This window comes from Palaemon carinicauda, chromosome 18 (genome assembly GCF_036898095.1).
Source record: "Palaemon carinicauda isolate YSFRI2023 chromosome 18, ASM3689809v2, whole genome shotgun sequence".
NCBI lineage: Eukaryota > Metazoa > Arthropoda > Malacostraca > Decapoda > Palaemonidae > Palaemon > Palaemon carinicauda.
This window is the reverse complement of record NC_090742.1, coordinates 15,412,189-15,431,544: the sequence shown is the minus strand read 5'-3', so window position 1 is coordinate 15,431,544 and position 19,356 is coordinate 15,412,189. Positions and strand designations below refer to the sequence as shown.

Below are 19,356 nucleotides of genomic sequence, written 5' to 3'. Positions count from 1 at the left end.
CATCAATCTAAGGTTGGTCATAGCTACCCATTAGGTTAGTAGGTAAGGACATTGCTTGTAGGTTAGATTAAGAGGAAAAGTTTAGGTTAAGTGATGTTTTATGCATGGAGGAGGTTCTGTCTATTGTTATACAAAGACCCCAAACTTTTCTAAATAATCATAGGATGCATTCTAACTCGCCTAACATAAGGGGCTGGATCTTGAAGCCGGTAGACTAACCTATGAGGTCGGGTCCGCGGTCCATTTTGGAGCAGGGATCAATTTTGAACTCGACGATGTTTAGGCTACATGACCTTAAGGACCGAGCAGGGACGCAAGTCTATAGTTTTCTCATTATTACTGTATTATGCAAGCCTAAAATCAAGTTTGATCATATGTTATACTTATCAAATACTGTACAATTGCTACAGTAACCTACCTATCTTCTCTTGAAAGTCATAGGAATATAAGTTGAAGCAGTAAAGTTATTAGTTAAATTTTAGTCTTTATGGTTTAGTGGCTCTAATGTAGTTTTATTGACTGGTCTTTTTAGATATGCTTGTTAACTACCATAGGTATAACATAGGCTGACAATATAGATACATGCTTTTTGGTTAGGCTAACTATTCTAGGAAAGTGCCATAGATTATAAATCAAATGATTTATTAATGCCTTGCCAGTCATCCTCCTAAGCGGGTAGTGTCGTCAGGGACGGGTGACCGTATTTTGAAAATTGAAATTGGAGAGGTTGTTGAACAATATAGACACACAACTTCCATGAAGTTGTGTTCATTGTAGATTTTGTAACAAACAGCTATTCATAACATGTCAAAGCATTACAATACTGTACTGTATTACAATCAAGCAAGTTTTGCAGCTGTAAAGAATATTCAGTATAACTAAAATGACTTGCCATTATATATTGAATGAATTGCAGACAATGAAATACATACAAGGAAAACCTTTTCATAATTCTTTTAAAATTATTTATGGGTGGCTGTATCTACCCTGTATTTTGGAAAATTTCACTTGTGTAATGTATTTTTTTCAAATATTGAAAATAAAGGACAAAACGGACAATATGGGGCACATGACAAATGTCATAAATATGGGATATCTGGTCACCCGGGTCAGGGATCTTCAATTTCTTCAATGTAGGCATTCCTTAAAGGTCTTTAAAGCTCTCTTTTGTCTCCTATCTCCATCAGCATTTTAGCCTTCTCACTATACCTCCCATTCTGCTTTCTTTCTTCTTTCTTGCTGTCCAACTTTGGTGAGTTTCCTCCCAGATGCACTTGGGCACTGACTGGCCTATCGGGCCCCATTGCCGGGCATCATGGCCAAATTCATAAAACCAGTCCATGCCAGCCATAAAATGTTAAAGTGTAAACCTAGAATAGACTTCAGTGCGTGGATGACATCAAGGGTTATTTGCCATCGTATAATTTGTCTTTAAAAATCATTGTTACCACTAAACCTTATGCTGTACAGTAATTATGAAATCCACTCTTTAACACGCTTACAAAGTTGAAATATAGTACTTTGATCTTTAATACACCCTAACAGGTATTATGGTTACAGAATTATATAGTAGTAAAGTCGAAAACCCTAGGAAATGTACATGAATACAGACTTGCTCAAATTGACTTTAACTCTTTCTATTTTGTTAACAATATGATCATCATACAAACTTATTAACGTAGACGTTGGAGGCTCTCTACAAGATTTCACCCATTAAAACTGCTGTTATTGTTGATGGTTTTTCAAGTTAGTTTTATCATCATCATTTCCTCCCACATCTATTGACGCAAAGGGCCTTCAAATAAACATGGAGATTCTTAGCACCCCTCCATGCCTGTGACTGGGGCCCATTCTGTCATTTTCGCTTTCCATAGAATAACTGAATCCATAGAGGATTCATTAGCTAGATTCATCAAAGGATAGCCAGTTCCTGGATGATGCGCAGTGCCTATCTAACTAAGCCAAGTGACCCCTGCCGGTCCATACTAATTCCAGTAAGATCATCTGCCAGGCATCAGGCGTAGAAGCCGAAGACATCTTGTCTATTGCTTCTGTGGTTTTTCATAGGTAGTATTCTGGAACTATTGTTGTTTTAGTTTTAATGCATGATTGTTTTCCTACAAAGGATAGTACAATAATTATGACACAAGTGTAGTTACAGTTATTTGTTCTCAAATATAAAGTAAGTGTTTGCCAATTTAAAGAGTGATCTGGAAACAATTAGTAAATAGCTTTCTTTGTTGTGTAATATAAAATATTTTTGTAAACCATTCTACATTCTCATTTATTAATAATCATTTGTTGGATAACTAAACTTTTGCCAAATGTGCACTTTTAGCAGATAGAAGTCTTTTGTTGGCCAGAATTTCTGCCTGTTTGTTATGTTCACACAGCTGGGTAATAGTATGATGTTTATTGTTCCAGAAGTGCATCAGGATGTCTAGTGATGGCCTACTCTCTCTCCGGTGGAATAATCACCACTCGTCGTTCATGCATACATTATCTAATCTAAGAAACAAGGTTAGTTATTTTTTAGATACTTGTTTGTAACTGAACACTTCCTAAAAGTTGGATTCATTTGTTTTCAAATATTAATGCTAATCCATGTTCACCTGAACCACAAATGATTTCACTGTTTATATTTGAACTAATACCCCAATTGAGTTGAAAAAGTCATTTTCTAGTAGCTGTTGAAACTAGAAACAATGGTGTCATATCTGCTGAAATGTCTCTTTTGAACTTTGTTTCACATAAAGTTTATTGAATGCTCCTACAGTCACCAATCTTTACACATTATTTTTTCTGTGCAGCTATCATTACTCATAATGACTAGTTTCATGGTAAAATTTAATTTGTTTGTGATATGTATGTGCATCAAGTGTAATTAAGCTGTGCTTATTGTCATAGTCTTCAAAATGTGTATGTATCAAGAGGCAGATTGTAACAATTATATTACCAGGTAATATTACATGAGTTTTGTGTCACATGATTGGGAAGTTTTTCTGCTGTTGGTGCATTTCTATGTCAATCATTTATTGAAATGAAGCAGTGTTGTGGTTAGCCCAATTAATATTGTTTTCTGTGCTTATTTTTCGTTCTGTATCAACATGTTTTCTCTTTGTATCTCTTTGCTGAAACCACAATTTTAAGTTTTATAATGTTTGGTTGTTAAAGGTTTGGCTTTTATCAATAAGAACCAATCATTACCCTTTCTGTTAACTAGGAATTGTGCCCTCCCTTTCCTTACAATAGGTGCATAGCTTTGGTCTTCAGATAGTCTAGAAGTTATAAACAAGATCTTCTCCATATTAGTAAGGGTCATCTACTATCTTACTGCAACTGCTTATTTGTTCCAACACGCATACAAACCTTCCGTTCATTGGATCGTTAATTAGGATCTTAGTTAATGGTAGTTGACGTGAGGGGAAAATCTTGTCCACCTGCTTATTACAGAATACAGTAGCCACTTTTTACCTGGCCATGGTAGCCACTGATGTGCCACCACAGTCTTCTCTTACCTGTTGCATCTTTTTTACATTCGTTTGTGATGTTTTTTTATCTTTAAAAACTTTTGAGCACTCTTGTAAGCAGAAGTGCACTGGAAGTTGACCATGTGGTGAAGTGAATTTTGCTCCTCTGTAGATGCAAACCTTCAAAACTCATGTGTTGAGTACCTTTGTGAAGGGATTACTGCAAGTAGCCCTCTCCCCATTGGAGTGTTGTTTACACTCTTTTGGGTTTGTCAGTAAGGTAGGAATGATACAACAGTGACTGCTTATTGCACCAGTACCAGATGATCAATCCCTGTGAACAAAACACCACCTCCTCAGTGATTGAGGGTAAGATATGCTGCCGTGTGTGAAGCTGTCACTCTCCTCTTTCTCTTCCCTCTCAGATTCTGATGATTCTTCTCAGAAAAAGGAGTCCAAGACGGCCAGTTGTAAGAATTCCTGTAGGACTCCTCATGACGTCACCTCTCTTTCTGGGAAGGTGGATGGTTCCCGGCTGTTCCCATTCTTGTGTGACCCAGGAACACTGCTTTGTGCTATTGCCCTGGTGGCTGGCTTGATTACCCCGGTAGCCAGGCTGTTCGAAGATGCTTATCCCCTGTGCACAGCCCAGTGCTCACGGCCTGGATTGCTGGTTGGCTACCCCAGTACCCAATCTTGCTAGAGATACATGGCTCTGTGCCAAAATAGGGGGAAGGGTTCATGGTACCGTTTTTGTCTTTTCTTTCATGAAGTACTTCATTACATTTGAAAGAGGAGATACCTCAGTTTGGTACCTGTTCAACATGTTGTGGATTGTGCAAAGCGAGTCAGTTACTGTTCACCACTTTGGGCTTTTGAGCAGTGATTCAGGATGACTACATAACTTCACCCATTCACCAGATGGAGTGTACACTACTGCTCTTGCTTCTGGCACCAGGAACTTTTTCCCAGATATAGAACAAAACTGTTTTTGTCCTGATTGATGATATGCCTCCCAATTATATTTTCTTGGATACATAAGGATTTTAGAGTTTGTATTCAAGGGAGAGGAAACAAAACCAGAGCAGGTTGACGAACACTCACTGGTTCTATTTTGCTGGGTTCCAGCTCACTTAGGTGTCTGGAAACGAGAAGGCAGATTTACTTGCAAAGAATGCTGTTGCTGAGTTGCGATCAAGAAGATATCCCATTCTTTATGATGATTGTTTACCTAACATTAAGAATTTGATTTCTAATAGTTGGCAGCAGCATTGGGATGGTTTGGTTGAAAATAAGATGCGAGAGGTAACGAATGTGATATCTCCCTGGAAGTATAACATGATGCCCCGAAAGTGGCAGGCTACTCTTTGTAGTCTCTGCATTGGTCACACTCAGTTGACACAGGAATATCTGTTTACTGGCCAACACCAGCCATATTGGGACGACTGTTTGTTACCCTTGACAGTGAGGCCTTTGTTGACCGAATGCCCTACTTATAGTACTGAAAGAAATAGATACTGTATTTGTTTGAGGCTCGAGGTGAGGATGGCAGGTTCGTCCTTGCCAAGATTGTTGGACATGATGTGTCATGCTATGCTAGCGGTATATTTAGCTTTACTTAAGAAGTAGGTCTTCTGAAAGCTATTTAATTTTTGAAATATCTATGCTTTTATGGTTTCAATTGAATATTCTTTTGTTCTTTATTTATGATAAATGATATCAGCGTCAATGACACTTATGTCAGGATGCTAGAAAACCTCAAATCAGTCAATCTACCATTGACCGAATGATAGTCACGGTAGTTCCTTTCAGGCACATAGACATACAGTACTTGGTCTAAAGATCAGATAGGTGCTAGACTCCTGATCTACCTCTCTGGCTAGTGATGTTGAGGTAGTGGTGGAAGAGGATGCTGTTTATTAGCACTACTTCTTCTACCATTCAGTGTCTCACAAGGGCTATGGTTTTTCGTAGTGAAACCGCAGCCAAGATTTTGGAGCGCCCTTGCCAATTGGCTCAAATTTGAGGAAGGTCATATCCCTCTCCAAATCTCAGCTATGACTACCATCAGCTTCATCCTCCAGAAGTGGTTGGACCCTGTTCCACCTGTTCTTGCCCCTACCCAGGTAGGGTATAAGTAGGAAGAAGATTGGGGGAAGTGATGAAGAGATATGTCCCTTGCTGTTAGTAATGGAATTCCGTACCTTTTACATTCCCTCCCTCTTTCGTCCAAATCCATTCCATTCCTATTTTCCAGGTTCTATTTCTAGACATGTGACAGAGAAAGAATAATCCTTGTACAGCCTTATCCAGCCCTCTTCTGTTTGCTCTTCATGCGTCGTCGCAAGGATGGAGCACGAGTCATACTCCTATAGACTAAGCCAGTAGGAACTTTTCCTCCATACTCAGTTTGTCAGAGAGGAAAACTTGAGGAACGTGTAGTTCATTCAGGCCTTCAGTCATTCCAAAAGCACGTCTAGTTCTATAGGTACTCACGCAAATATTCACCTGGGTGTTTATACTTTTGTCGCTTGGAATGACTCTTCAACTACTCGCTCTTATTATGATCTGAGGATTGTGATTCAGGAGGATCTAATCTCACATCCAAGCAAATGCTAAATGCCTGAGAATGGGGTTCGACTAGGAATTTGTCCTTGTACCTTACTAGTATTGGCAAAATCAGAGAGATAGCACAACTGTTCCTGATCAGTAGGAACCACTGAACCACTCATAGTAGCAAGGAAGAACTGTTGGCAAGAAAAGTGAGATTTCTCTCTCTTTTTTTTCCTCTACCAATTCTTCCTCCCCCATTTCTATTCTCTTCTTCAGACGTTTCTTATAGGGAAGAAAGTCACACAGGAGGCTTTGTAAAAAGTGCTAGCATGTGTTCTTCACCCTCAGGATAGAGTGACAGATCACCTTTGGTCAGGTGGATCTGTAGGCAAGATGAGGGAAAACGTTCTTACCTTCATCAAATCTGTTGTGACATATGAGGAACGCGTTGGCCCTTAGGAAGCTGTTCTTCCATTTCCAGAGGAAATATCTACTCTTTTCCTTTGACTGATACTTCTGAGATTGGCTGAAAGATTGAGCCTGGTATGACATTCTTTTTCCTAGGATTAGATGCAAGAGAATGGTCCTGGCCTGTATCTAACTGATTTTATAGGCCAAGTGAAGATGAGACATTTCTCATGCCTTCCTTATCCCTGCCACGATTAAGGAGGAACGTTCTTGCCATTAGGAGCCATTCTCATCAATCAGGAGGGAGTAATGGAGCTCTCGCCCGGACCAATTCCTTTAGGGTCCGTCAAGTGGAATATGTGCATGGTGTGATACCTAACGCTGTGGCACTGGTTACGTGTGAGCAGTCCCACACACCGATCATTGACACTCTCAGCCAGGTAAGGACAGGTTGGATGCTTTTTCTCCTCCTGGAGGGAATGACGAAGCTTATCCAGTGAACGTTTTCCCAGGACATGGTCAGTCAGATCATGAGCCTGGTTTGGCAGGTACTTGTGACATAACAGTAAAAGGTAACAGTCTCTCAAGGGATTGTGGTCTTGCACTGTCCAGATAGTGGAACATGATTGTCCACCTTTGTGGTTCCTTTTCTGAGACACAATGGGGTAACCCAGAGTCAAGTGGTGTCCTCTTTTGTTAACTCTTAGACAAGTCCTGAGAGAGAGAGAGACACTATAACGTCGGTTGGAAAGAACGTGTCTCTATAGCCAGAGCACTTTTCAACAGATCTTGGATCGTCTGCCTATGCTGAAGAAACACTTCCGTAGAGTTTGGATTCCTCATCTTCAGGGAAATGATCCATGCTTGAAAGAAATTTTGAGCCGACTTGTCTACCCTGGGACTTAGGTCCTCGGAGCATGGGCACATAGGCCTTCTGCTAACGTGAGGAAGGCATCATATGGTCTTTCCCTCAAGACTGTCTCTCTTCTCTTCTTTGGCAAGAGAATTAGAGATGATGATCCTCAGTACAATATTGTGTGGAGCCCTCCTTTTTGGGGATCGGTTCATGCTTGAAGGGAGCTTCTGGCAGTGTTGTCTATCATGTGACTTAGGTCCCAGGATGAGATGGTCCTCATCCTCTGTATACTAGCACACATGCCTACTGCCAACCTCAGGAGGGCATCATAGGTATATTTCCCTCAAGACTGTCTCATTTCTCTGCTCTAGAAAGAGATTTAAGTAATTCCAATGTCTTCATATCTAAATTTTTAGGGATGGGGTTTCTGTTGCCTAAATCATCTCGGACTGTAATGAAGACCCAGTCAGTCTTAAACACTGATTCAGGACTTTCTCGTTCTTATCCCTCGGTGTAAGTCGACACGAAGTTGCCTGGTGTCATGTCAGAACAGCACAGTGCTACTTGAGGAAGACACTAAACCTCGCATGTGACTGTGACAGCCTTCTCGTTAGCACCAGCAGGAACAAGGAGGAAATTTTCAGACGTTCCTTCTGGCATGGTGAGGCTGTTTGTCTGCAGTTTTGAATTTAGTCATATTGTACCTTGCCATCTCAAGTAAGAACTAACAAGACTAGTCCTGTCAGTAGCTTTCGGGTTTACCTGTTGGCTTACTTGAGCCTGAAGGTGGGTCTGAAGGTATTGGCCCATGTTTACCTCTCTCTACCTTATGGACATTGCCCACAGATGCTTGGATCCCTTTCCCTTGGGTTCAGAGCTGGCTGCTCAGTAGTTGTTTAGCACTTCTATCTTCCTAACGAGACTTGTATGCATCCAATTTAAGGAAGTGTGTTTGTCATGAGTCTTGAGGAGAGGTAGACTGACTGGCTCTTCTATCTCTTTTTTGGCTGTCTCTTGAGGGGATGCAGTAACCACAGCTGTTACACACTTGTCGGATGTCTGATGCTGGTGAGTTATAAGACAGGACACGTTTTTGCTGACTGCATCTGCCCAGGAGTAATCCATTCATCCTTCTGGCAAGGGGAAATACTTTATAGGTCAGTGTCTTAACAAACATTACTTGTGATGTAAGGAACTGCTGACCCTGTAAGGGGAAGAGGTTTTCTGGATCCTTGTACTAGCTTTCTTTCAAGCCTGTACTGTCAGAGGCCCTAACATCTTTTACTTACCAGGAGGAATGACATGTCAAAGAAAGAAAGTTCCTTCCAGTTTAGTCCTATTGGACTTCCTTCTACCAATGAGCAAGTCTCCTTATTTTAAAAGATGAAAGGTGTGTGTATGCATAGGAACAAGTATCAAATTTTAAAGGTAATTTGGATTTTTCATAGCTATACAAAGCTAAGTCTTTTGAATTAGATTTCCCACCTCAATCACCCTACTCAGTCTTAAGCCTTAGAACAAAAGTTGGTAATCTGTGACAACAGGGTGGGCGGGGCTTCCCCCTCACACTACGAGTTATTAACAAACTACCTTGTTAACTATTCAATGGTTGATCTAGCTCTGCCAAAGACATGCCTATTCTAGAGGATTCAGGATTTTATAGCTAGGAAAAATTGAAATTGCTTTTAAAATCAGTTATTTCAACTGTTGATTCAGCAGTGTATCTACAGTATACATGTACAGTACAAATATTTTAGCATTAGTAAAAGTTTGTGTGTATAGTGTAGGGAAAAAATTGCTCATATATATACTCATATTTTTCTCATCTTTATTTTGAAAATTATTAAATGCTGTACATATGTGTATACTGTAATGAAGAAAAATATCAACCTCTATGAACCTTTTTTTTCCCAGGAAAGCTACAGTGATATCACCCTAGCATGTGATGGCAAGTTTTACAGTGTCCATAAAATCGTGCTTTCAACCTGCAGTGATTACTTTGTTGATATCTTAAACAGAACTCCATGTAAGCATCCTATCATTATTCTGAAAGATATTCGCCAACAGGATCTTGAGGCATTGCTGAATTATATGTATCTTGGTGAGGTGAATGTCGGGCAAAATGATCTTGCGTGTTTAATCAAAGCTGCGGAATGTTTGAGAATCAAAGGTTTAGCAGTACCTGATGAACCTGGACATTACGATGAGGATTCCAATAACTCCGAAGTGAAATGTTCGAGTGAAAGTAAACAAAAGAAAAGGAGACATGAGGATGATTCACCTGGGACAGAGTCTCATCCTCCCATTAAAAAGACGAGTTATAAATCAAATGATAAGAGTGGTAGTTCAGGGAAAGGAGAACGTATTTCGTGTAACGATGTTTCCTCGAATGATAGTCAGGACAAGAATACCAATAAGGGCAATGATGACAAGCATAGGGAGGAACAATTTGTAAGTATTTACTATTATTCATTCTTTACCATTGCTTGTTTTCTCATACAATTGCAAACAATTTGCTCCTATACAAATACAAACCATTGTCTTTTGATAGCAGTATTACTTCAGAAAAGCTTGAACGTCCATGAAAAATTTAATGAGGTACATTGCAGTAGTTATAACTACCGACAGGTCACTGGGAAGCCTCACCCTCTGTCAGCCAGCCAGACACTCACTTTGGGCTTTGGCCACAAGCAGTACTGTATGCACGCACTCCTGCTTCATCTCAAATTTTAGCTCTTTTAATATTTTTGCTTTCTCTTTCTAGATAAATGTGGAATCAGGGTGTTTTGTTTATGTAAACCTGGATAAATTAAGTGAAAAGTATAAGGATATGTAATTGTTTTCCAGACAAGACACAAATGTATGAGAGGTTTATGTGCAAACTGTTGATCTCATTATCCTTATGCTTTAAGTGGCGTACATGACATTGCAGTCATCCCTTTACTAAGTCTGGCTGTATGACAACAATGTCAGCCTGAACCTAAAGAAGTTTGGGCATTGTTTATATTCCACCAGTGAAAGAAAGTTTTTTGCCGCTGCCAGGGCTTCTAAGGCTAGCCCTATGATGTCTTCCCAACTAATGTTTCTCCCGTGGAGACGTAAAATGTTATGGATCTTGCTGGTGTTGTTGCTGATCCTTTTGAAGAATCCCCTGTGGTCTTATTTTTTTTGTCCTCTGCTTGGTCTTTGTTAGATTCTTGAGATATTACTATTTTTAAGAAGATATAAAACAAGTCCAGGAAAACCAGTCAACAGAAGTCACATAGGACTCCTACCAATCCCTGTTTAAGTATAAGAGACGACGAGGTACCAGCAAACGACCTGGACCGGGAACATTTCTCTGTACATGGTACAGGTGTTCATGTGGCTGCTACCTGTGCTGTCTTGTACCAAACTGAGCACGTGAGCAGTCAGTCAGGATAAAGAGCCCAGCCCTTTTTTCCTGGATGCTCGACTGATGTTTTTTTCTCTTATCACTCCCTTGACTGCCCCCAACACTTTACATCCTTTATTCACTGTCTGCTTCCATTCTACCATTTCCAGCAAGTACTTTAACTGATCTACTTTTTCAAGTAACTCTCCATTCAATGACAGTCAATCTAGCATCACCCTCCCTTCTTGTGCACCTCATAACCTTACTCTTACCCACATTAACTCGCAGCATCTTTCTCTCACGCACCCTTTCAAACTCTGTCACTAATTGATGCAGCTTCTCTGAGTTTACAACAGATACACTACTGTGAATGTACTTTTATTCATGGGTACCAATTTTCGTTGTTTTATAAAAAATGTTGGTTCGTGGATTCTTAAATTCGTGGATTTCCGTTTTGGAACTTTTACCTTTTTGGTTATTAGTTGAACCCCAATTATAATAGTGTTCCTTTGTAATGCATTGCTTTTATTCATTTATTAAAATTTTTAATAATTAACACTGATTAAGGGATTACTTATCACTACAAATGGTTATAATGTTGCTGCCAAAAAAGAAAATTACAGAACTACCCAAGCTCTTCTAATATAGCATCCCAAGCTAAAACATTACTCAAAACCTTTTGTTGTTACTCAGTGGTAATTAACAGCCTTTAAATAGAGACGAGATAGTTAGTAGGCATATCACTTTCAAACATGTTGTTAATGCAGTGGTTGAAAACTGGCTCTGTTAAGACCAAAGAACCTACTACACCAGGCCTACCAAACCCAGCAGACTGCACATCAAACCAGGATGCTCTACTTGTCCAGGCAGCTAACGATGCAGTCGACACCATAAATAAGCATACACCAAACTCACGCAAAACAAAGAGGGGTAATTACAACACTTATGAGGAAGAGACCCGAGCTAAGAATGCCAGATATGCTGTTTTATTTTTATTTAGAAAATATATGAAAAAATTCAATATATAGGCAAAAAAAAAAAAATAAACTGTAGTAATCTCAGAAAATAACTAAACCTAGAAAAGAAAAAAAAAATATTGTGCACACCAAAATAAAACATATTCACAATAACAAATAAAAATAATTAGTTATCCACAATGGTTTAGAAAATGTAGGTCACCAACACAAATCGAATGTGTCCAAGTTCAATACCAAAATCTGACAGTGTATAAAAATTTTTGTTGGATTTGTAAATTTGTGGATTCGCCCATTCACGAAGACCACAAAAATTGGTACACTACGAACAAAATTACTCTCAGAGTATCTTCTGTAAACAACAACTGATTCACCACCCACTCATGATCACTCTTATCTATCAGTTTTATTCCTTGATCAAGCACTTAAGCATTCACCTCTCTTACAGCTCCATCAACAAACAAATTGAACAATCATGATGATAGCACACATCCTTATCTCAGCCCCACTCTCACTGTAAACCGTTCACTCTCTTCATTTCCTATCTTGTCGTATGTATTAACTCTTCACAGCTTGCAACAACCTTCCACCATTTCCATATAACCTCATCACATTCCACACCACATCCCTCTCAACTCTATCATAAGCTTTCTCTTTATCCATAAAGGCAAAATATATCTCCTTACCTTTTGTTAAGTATTTTTTGCATATCTGCCTAACTAGAAAAATCTGATCTATATATCCCCTACCTCTTCTAAAGCCACCCTGCACTTCTTAGATTGCATCCTCCGTTTTATCCTTAATCCTATTAATTAACACTTTACCATACACTTTGCCAACCACACTCAACAAACTAATACTCCTAGAGTTACAACATTCTTGCGCATCTCCCTTACCTTTGTATAGCAGAACAATACTCGCATACACCCAGTCCACTGGCACCATTGACAGCATAAAACAGATATTAAACAATCTCTCCAACCATTCCAGCACATTCACACACCCTTCCTTTAACCCTTTTACCCCCAGGCTCTTTGGAAATTTCCAACCCTTAAGCCCCAAGGGGTTATTTTTTTCCCAGCACATTTTGCAGCATATTTTTTTTAAATTGCTCTAACAGCCTTAATTTTTGTCATAGAGAGGTCAGGTTGGTCTCATTCTCTTGGAAAATGCCTGAATTTTTTCAAAAAATTATCAAAAATATGAAACAAAAAAATTTTATAGCATTTTTTTGCAAGGACGTACCGGTACGTCCATGGGGGTAAAGGGATGAGTTTTGTGAAACGTACCAGTACGTCCTTTGGGGGTAAAAGGGATAACATCTCAGCCCTCACACCATTCATGCAGGAGTTTTTCCTGCTCTCATTTCATGTAGTGCTCTTTTCACTTCCTCTCTTGTAATCTCTCATTCTCATCTCCTAAAAGTTAATCCAGCCAGGTTTTAGTTCAAAAGGCCTTCATTCCCTGTAAGGATGAGTCTCCTATTAAAGGATGATGGTTTGTACTCATGTAAGAAAAATATCAAATTCTTAAAGTAATTTGTCATTTTTAAATATTTAACTTAGCCGGTGAATATATAATAGCTGCAACTCTGCGGCTCGACAGAAAACACACTCAAAAACTCGCGAGCGATCGCTATGAAGGTTGCGGGTGTGCCCACCAGCGCCACTATCAGCCAGATACCACTCTTGCATGTAAACAAACCCTTCAATTCTTCTCTGTCGACGTTGACGACAAGACGTATCAATACTCGCTGTAGAACCTGGAGTTTTCTCAACATATTTGGTGAAGTACTTCATTTTGGTTTGAGCTTTCGCAGTGCAGGTGTTTTATCTTCATCTTAAATCTTGAACTCGTTTTTGGATAGATTTAATTTTTGATGACAAGAAAGAGTATGGACTTTCTTTGACTTTTAAATGGCCGACCCTTCCCTTAGACGGAAGTGTGTTTTAGGCTTTTAACAATTATCTTATCACGTTATAAATTAATTATAGATTTTCCTCTATATATTTTATATCTCAACCGCCTTTATTAGGCCTCTTCGATTAGCTTTCCATTTATAATAAACATCAAAATAAATTTTAATGATTTGTTTATATGCGACCTTTCCTAAGAGTAGGCGGTCCTAACTTGGAAACCGAAGTTAAACAACATTGAGCCCTTTTCAATCGTAAATAACTTTTACAGAGTTAATGATTTAAAACTTATTAAATGAAATATTTTTAGTAAATATTTTATGATAGTTTTTTTCTTTGAATAGTCTTCGTACTGTTTCAAAGATGAACTAACGTTTAGTTTATTTATGCTACGCAGTTCGCGCTCTATCGTTACGATAGAGAGAGAGAGTATCACGGTTTCACTTTGCAGAAAGAGTAAATCGATTCTGACGTTTTGTTCTTTTTTCTTTCAAAGCTTAAATGTTTTAAAGACTATTTTAAAGGAACTTTTAATTGAAAAACCTTTCAGTTTTTTTCTTTGGTCAAATAACCTGTTTATTGACGAAAGATAAGTGGGCTCTTCTCTTCGGTGCGAAATCAAGAGAGAGAGAGAGAGAGAGATAGAGACAGAGAGAGAGAGAGGAGAGAGAACGTTCCGATCTTTATCTCGTCCCAAGCGAGTAACGTTGTTCTCGAGTTACTCTCGTCCCTAGTCTCTGTACGGGAAGAAAGGATAAAACGTTTTTAGTTTTTATTCTCGTCCCAAGGCACTGTACGGTGAGAGATTTAAAACGTAGTTTTGAATGAACTAGTGTTTAGTCTCTTCCCCAGCCACTGATTTTTTTATCTTAGAATATGTTTACTGTTTTTTGCTGGTATTAATGTGCTTACATTATACGACTGATTTCGCAATTACAACCTTTTGATGAGGGTAGAATTGCGTGCTTCAGGTAGAAATCAGTTTTATTCATACCTAATGTGAATTGTTAAAAAATTCGATTTCAGTGAAATAAGTGCAAAACAGAAAATCGTAGTGATAAAGTGATATTGCGCAAAGTGTTATCAGTGTTGCGACCGAGGGTTCGTCTGTTCGTGCCTGTCGTTCGCCTAGTCTGGGACCTCTTGCAAGCTCCCAAGCCCAGAGGAGAAGTAATGTCGTACGACTTATGGGTTCGAGAGGCCTTGATCAGCGAACAGACGTTCCCTCTATGGTATCAGGTGTATCTTACCAAGATCACCCCTACCATAAGGCGAGAGAGACGATTTTCTCCTCGTCATCCGAAGGCTTTTCGCATAAGAAACCGTGGAACAAGGTTTCGAGGCCCTTTAAGCGAAAGTCAGTCCTTTCAGGACAGGTCCAGCGTCCTGGTTTTAACTATTAGGACAGCTCTGACCCTATGCAGTCATCGGAAGACTGCTCGCCGCCTAAACAAAAGCGTAACACAGACTCCGAGAGTCTTTTTGTAGGCAAGGTTTTGCAGTCACAGACGTTACCCTCGTCTCTTACCGCAACCATTCCCGTTGATCCTAAATGGGTTGTACGGCAAGACATGCAGAATAAGCTTGCCTCCCTTATGGAAGACTATTCTGCCGATAAGTCCGTTGAGCCTAGCCGTTTATCTCATCGAGATCCTGGCCTTCAGCCACCCTAACGTTCCTTTGTGCGTCCTGTTGACGTTGGCGTAGCCAAGTCACGTCAGTCAGGTTGTTTAGAACCACACTCGATGCGGTCTCGTGTGGATTTTCAGCCACATTTGGACGTTAGGCCACTTGCTGATGCTCCTGTTGACGTTCAGGACGTTCGCCAACAATCGGAGTTGACTTGTTTTGACGCTGAGCGTCAACCTCCGCATTCTAGAGTTGTTTTGACTGCTCAGTCTAGGCGGTCAAAGCAGTCTCGAGTGGACGCTGTGCGTCCTCACGCACCTGTTGTTGTTGACAGTTCACAGACTGTCAAGCAGTTACATGACGTTGCGTCCTGGTCCGCTACTAATGCACCAGTGCGTGTGGACTCTGCTTGTAAAGCATTGCCACCACGGTAGGTCTCTCCCTTGCTTGAGACTCGGCTATTGTCGGACAAGGTTCCTTCAGATGAGGAAGTTGCTGTTCCCCCTCCTACTGATATTCCCTTGAGGACTCTGTCAGACGGAGAGGAGCCTAAAGCTGCTTAGCCCTCTATGGACTTTAAATAAATCATGCTGATTTTTAAGGATCTTTGTCCGGATCTTTTTGTAACTGCTGCTCCTCGTTCGCCTAAACGTCAGAGCTTACACTAGGCCTAGCTACTTCGAAGCCTTTGTTTTATAAGCTAGTGCTCTCTCGCTCTTCTAAGAGAGCTTTACGTTTGCTAGGCGACTGGTTTATCACCAGGAGGAGTTTGGGGGAGACAGCCTTTGCTTTCCCTTCTTTTAAGCTGGCTTATAGAGCGAGAGTCTGATATGACACGAGAGAAGTTCTCGGCTTGGGAGTTCCTGCCTCTGCCCAGATAGACTTCTCAAACCTCATAGACTCTCCCTGGCGCCTGGCCATGAGACGCTCCAAGATTTTACAGGTTGACTTCAGAGCTATTTTCGAGCCTTTGAAGTTTTGCTGTACAATTATGTCATGCATAAACAAGGCTTTCAGGGATGGCTCCAATGATCTGACAGCCACGTTCTCTGCAGGAACAAGTCCCTCAGGGATGGCTCCAATGATTTGGCAGCCATGTTCACTGCAGGAGTACGTAAGAGGCAAGTGCGCTCAATGTGTTCATTGTCAAGACAAACTTCACGATGAAGTCTACCAGGCTGTCTTGACAGCATTTATGGAAGGCGACTGGATGGTCTCTCTCGACCTTCAGGAGGCATACTTCCACATTCCTATACACCCGGATTCCCAACCGTTTCTGAGGTTTGTTTACAGGAATGTGGGGTACCAGTTTCGAGCCCTGTGCTTTGGCCTCAGTCCTGCGCCTCTCGTGTTTACGAGGCTCATGAGGAATGTGGCAAAATCCCTCCATCTATCGGGGATCCGAGCCTCCCTGTACTTGGACGACTGGCTTCTCAGAGCATCGTCCAGTCTTCGCTGTCTGCAGGATCTACCTTTGACGCTGAGTCTGGCCAGGGAGTTGGGACTTTTGGTCAACCTAAAAGTCCCAACTGATCCCATCCCAGATTATTCTATATTTGGGGATGGAGATTCGCAGTCAAGCCCTGCTCGAAGTCCAACTAATGCTGAAACGAAACGTTTATTCAGTCAGGAGTTGAAACAGTCTCGTAGGGACTCTCTCATCCCTGGAGCAGTTTGTCTCACTAGGGAGACTACACCTTCCGCCTCTCCGGTTCCATCTAGCCTCTCACTGGAACTAGGACAAGACATTAGAGACGGTATCATTCCCAGTCTCCGAACCAGTAAAGGCATGCCTGAAATGGTGGGACAGCAATATCAGTCTGAGAGAGGGACTATCCCTAGCAGTCAAGAACCCAAACCACGTGTTGTCCTCAGACGCGTCGGATTTGGGTTGGGGTGCGACCCTGGACGGTCGGGAATGCTCGGGTCTGTGGACCTCAAGTCAGAAGAGCATGCACATCAACGGCAAGGAGCTATTAGCAGTCCAATTGGCCTTGATGATATTAGAAAGCTTCTTCGAAACTAAGTGGTAGAGGTCAACTCAGACAACACCACAACTTTGGCGTACATCTCCAAGCAAGGAGGCACACACTCCTTCACGCTGCTCGAGATCGCAAGGGACCTTCTCTTATGGTCAAGAATTCGAGGCATCTCCCTGTTGACGAGATTCATCCAGGGGGACTTGAACGTCTTGGCAGACTGTCTCAGTCGGAGGGGTCAGGTGATACCCACGGAATGGACCCTCCACAAGGACGTGGGCAAGAGTCTTTGGGCTACTTGGGGTCAACCCACCATAGACCTCTTTGCCTCCTCGTTGACCAAAAGGTTACCAATCTATTGCTCTCCAGTCCTAGATACAGAAGCAATCTACATGGACGCGTTTCTACTGGATTGGTCTTTTCTGGACTTATATGCATTCCCACCATTCAAGATAGTCAACAAGGTACTGCAGAAGTTCGCCTCTCACGAAGGGACAAGGTTGACGTTGGTTGCTACCCTCTGGCCCGCGAGAGAGTGGTGCACCGAGGTACTTCAATGGCTGGTAGACTTTCCAAGAAGTCTTCCTCTAACGGTAGATCTGTTACGTCAGCCCCACGTAAAGAATGTCCATCAAAGCCTCCCCGCTCTTCGTCTGACTTCCTTCAGACTATCGAAAGACTCTCAAGAGCTAGAGGCTTTTCGAAGGAGGCAGCCAGTGCGATTGCAAGAGCTAGGAGAGCTTCTACCATTAGAGTATACCAGTCGAAGTGGGAAGTCTTTCGAGACTGGTGCAAGTCAGCATCTGTGTCCTCGTCCAGTACCTCTGTAGCCCAAATCGCAGATTTTCTTTACATCTGAGAAAGGTTCACTCCCTTTCAGCTCCCACGATTAAGGGCTACAGGAGCATGTTGGCTTCGGTCTTTCGACATAGAGGCTTAGATCTTTCCAACAATAAAGATCTCCAAGATCTCCTTAAGTCTTTCGAGACCTCTAAGGAACGTCGTTTGGCAACTCCTGGATGGAACTTAGACGTGGTCCTAAGGTTCCTGATGTCAGACAGGTTTGAGCCATTACATTCAGCCTCCCTGAAGGATCTCACCCTCAAGACACTTTTCCTAGTGTGCTTGGCTTCGGCTAAAAGGGTCAGTGAACTTCATGCCTTCAGTAAGAACATCGGCTTTTCTACAGAAAAAAGCCACTTGTTCACTTCAACTTGGTTTCCTGGCCAAAAATGAACTGCCTTCTCGTCCTTGGCCTAAATCTTTTGATATTCCTTGCTTATCAGAGATCGTAGGCAACGAACTGGAAAGAGTATTTTAATACGAGAAGCTCATTCTCACTTGAATGAGAAAGACCGATGTTTGCTTAAGGTTAAGACGCACGAAGTTAGAGATATAGCAACCTCCGTGGCCTTCAAGCAAGATAAATCTCTGCAAAGTATTATGGACGCGACTTTTTGGAGAAGCAAGTCAGTGTTCGCGTCATTTTACTTAAAAGATGTCCAGACTCTTTACGAGGACTGTTACACACTGGGTCCATTCGTTGCAGCGAGTGCAGTAGTGGGTGAGGGTTCTACCACTACATTACCCTAATTCCAATATCCTTTTTAATCTGTCTCTTGAAATGTTTTTAATATTGTTTTTTGGGTTGTACGGAAGGCTAAGAAGCCTTTCGCATCCTGATTGATTTGGCGGGTGGTCAAAGTCATTTCTTGAGAGCGCCCAGATTAAGGATTTGATGAGGTCCTGTTGTATGGGTTGCAGCCCTTAATCTTTCAGCATCCTAAGAGGATCGCTGGGCTTCGTGAGGAAGACAGACTTATAAGGCAGAGTAATCGTCTAAGTCAACTTCCTTACCAGGTACCTATATATTTTGGTTTTGTTATATTGATAACTGTCAAAAACTCTTAGCTTATACGCTGTAAACTTAATTAACTCTGGTCTCTACCCACCGCCTTGGGTGTGAATCAGCTATTATATATTCACCGGCTAAGTTAAATATTTAAAAATGATATTTTAATTATAAAATAAATTTTTGAATATACTTACCCGGTGAATATATAAATTAAAGGCCCTCCCTTCCTCCCCAATAGAGACGCAGCGGGACGAGAAGAATTGAAGGGTTTGTTTACATGCAAGAGTGGTATCTGGCCGATAGTGGCGCTGGTGGGCACACCCGCAACCTTCATAGCGATCGC

General features: G+C 41.2%; 1 protein-coding gene across 3 annotated transcripts in view; it reads left to right on the top strand.

Annotated features, from left to right (window-relative positions):
- The window catches only part of LOC137657627 (zinc finger and BTB domain-containing protein 14-like), a 59,028-nt gene that overhangs the window by 918 nt on the left and 38,754 nt on the right, over positions 1-19,356 (top strand). For all 3 annotated transcript variants that reach the window (XM_068392006.1, XM_068392005.1, XM_068392004.1), the window contains exons 2-3: positions 2,425-2,520; positions 9,202-9,738. In XM_068392006.1, coding sequence (XP_068248107.1) covers positions 2,437-2,520; positions 9,202-9,738 — 621 coding nt within the window. In that variant the 5' untranslated portion in view covers positions 2,425-2,436. The remainder of the gene's footprint in view (positions 1-2,424; positions 2,521-9,201; positions 9,739-19,356) is intronic.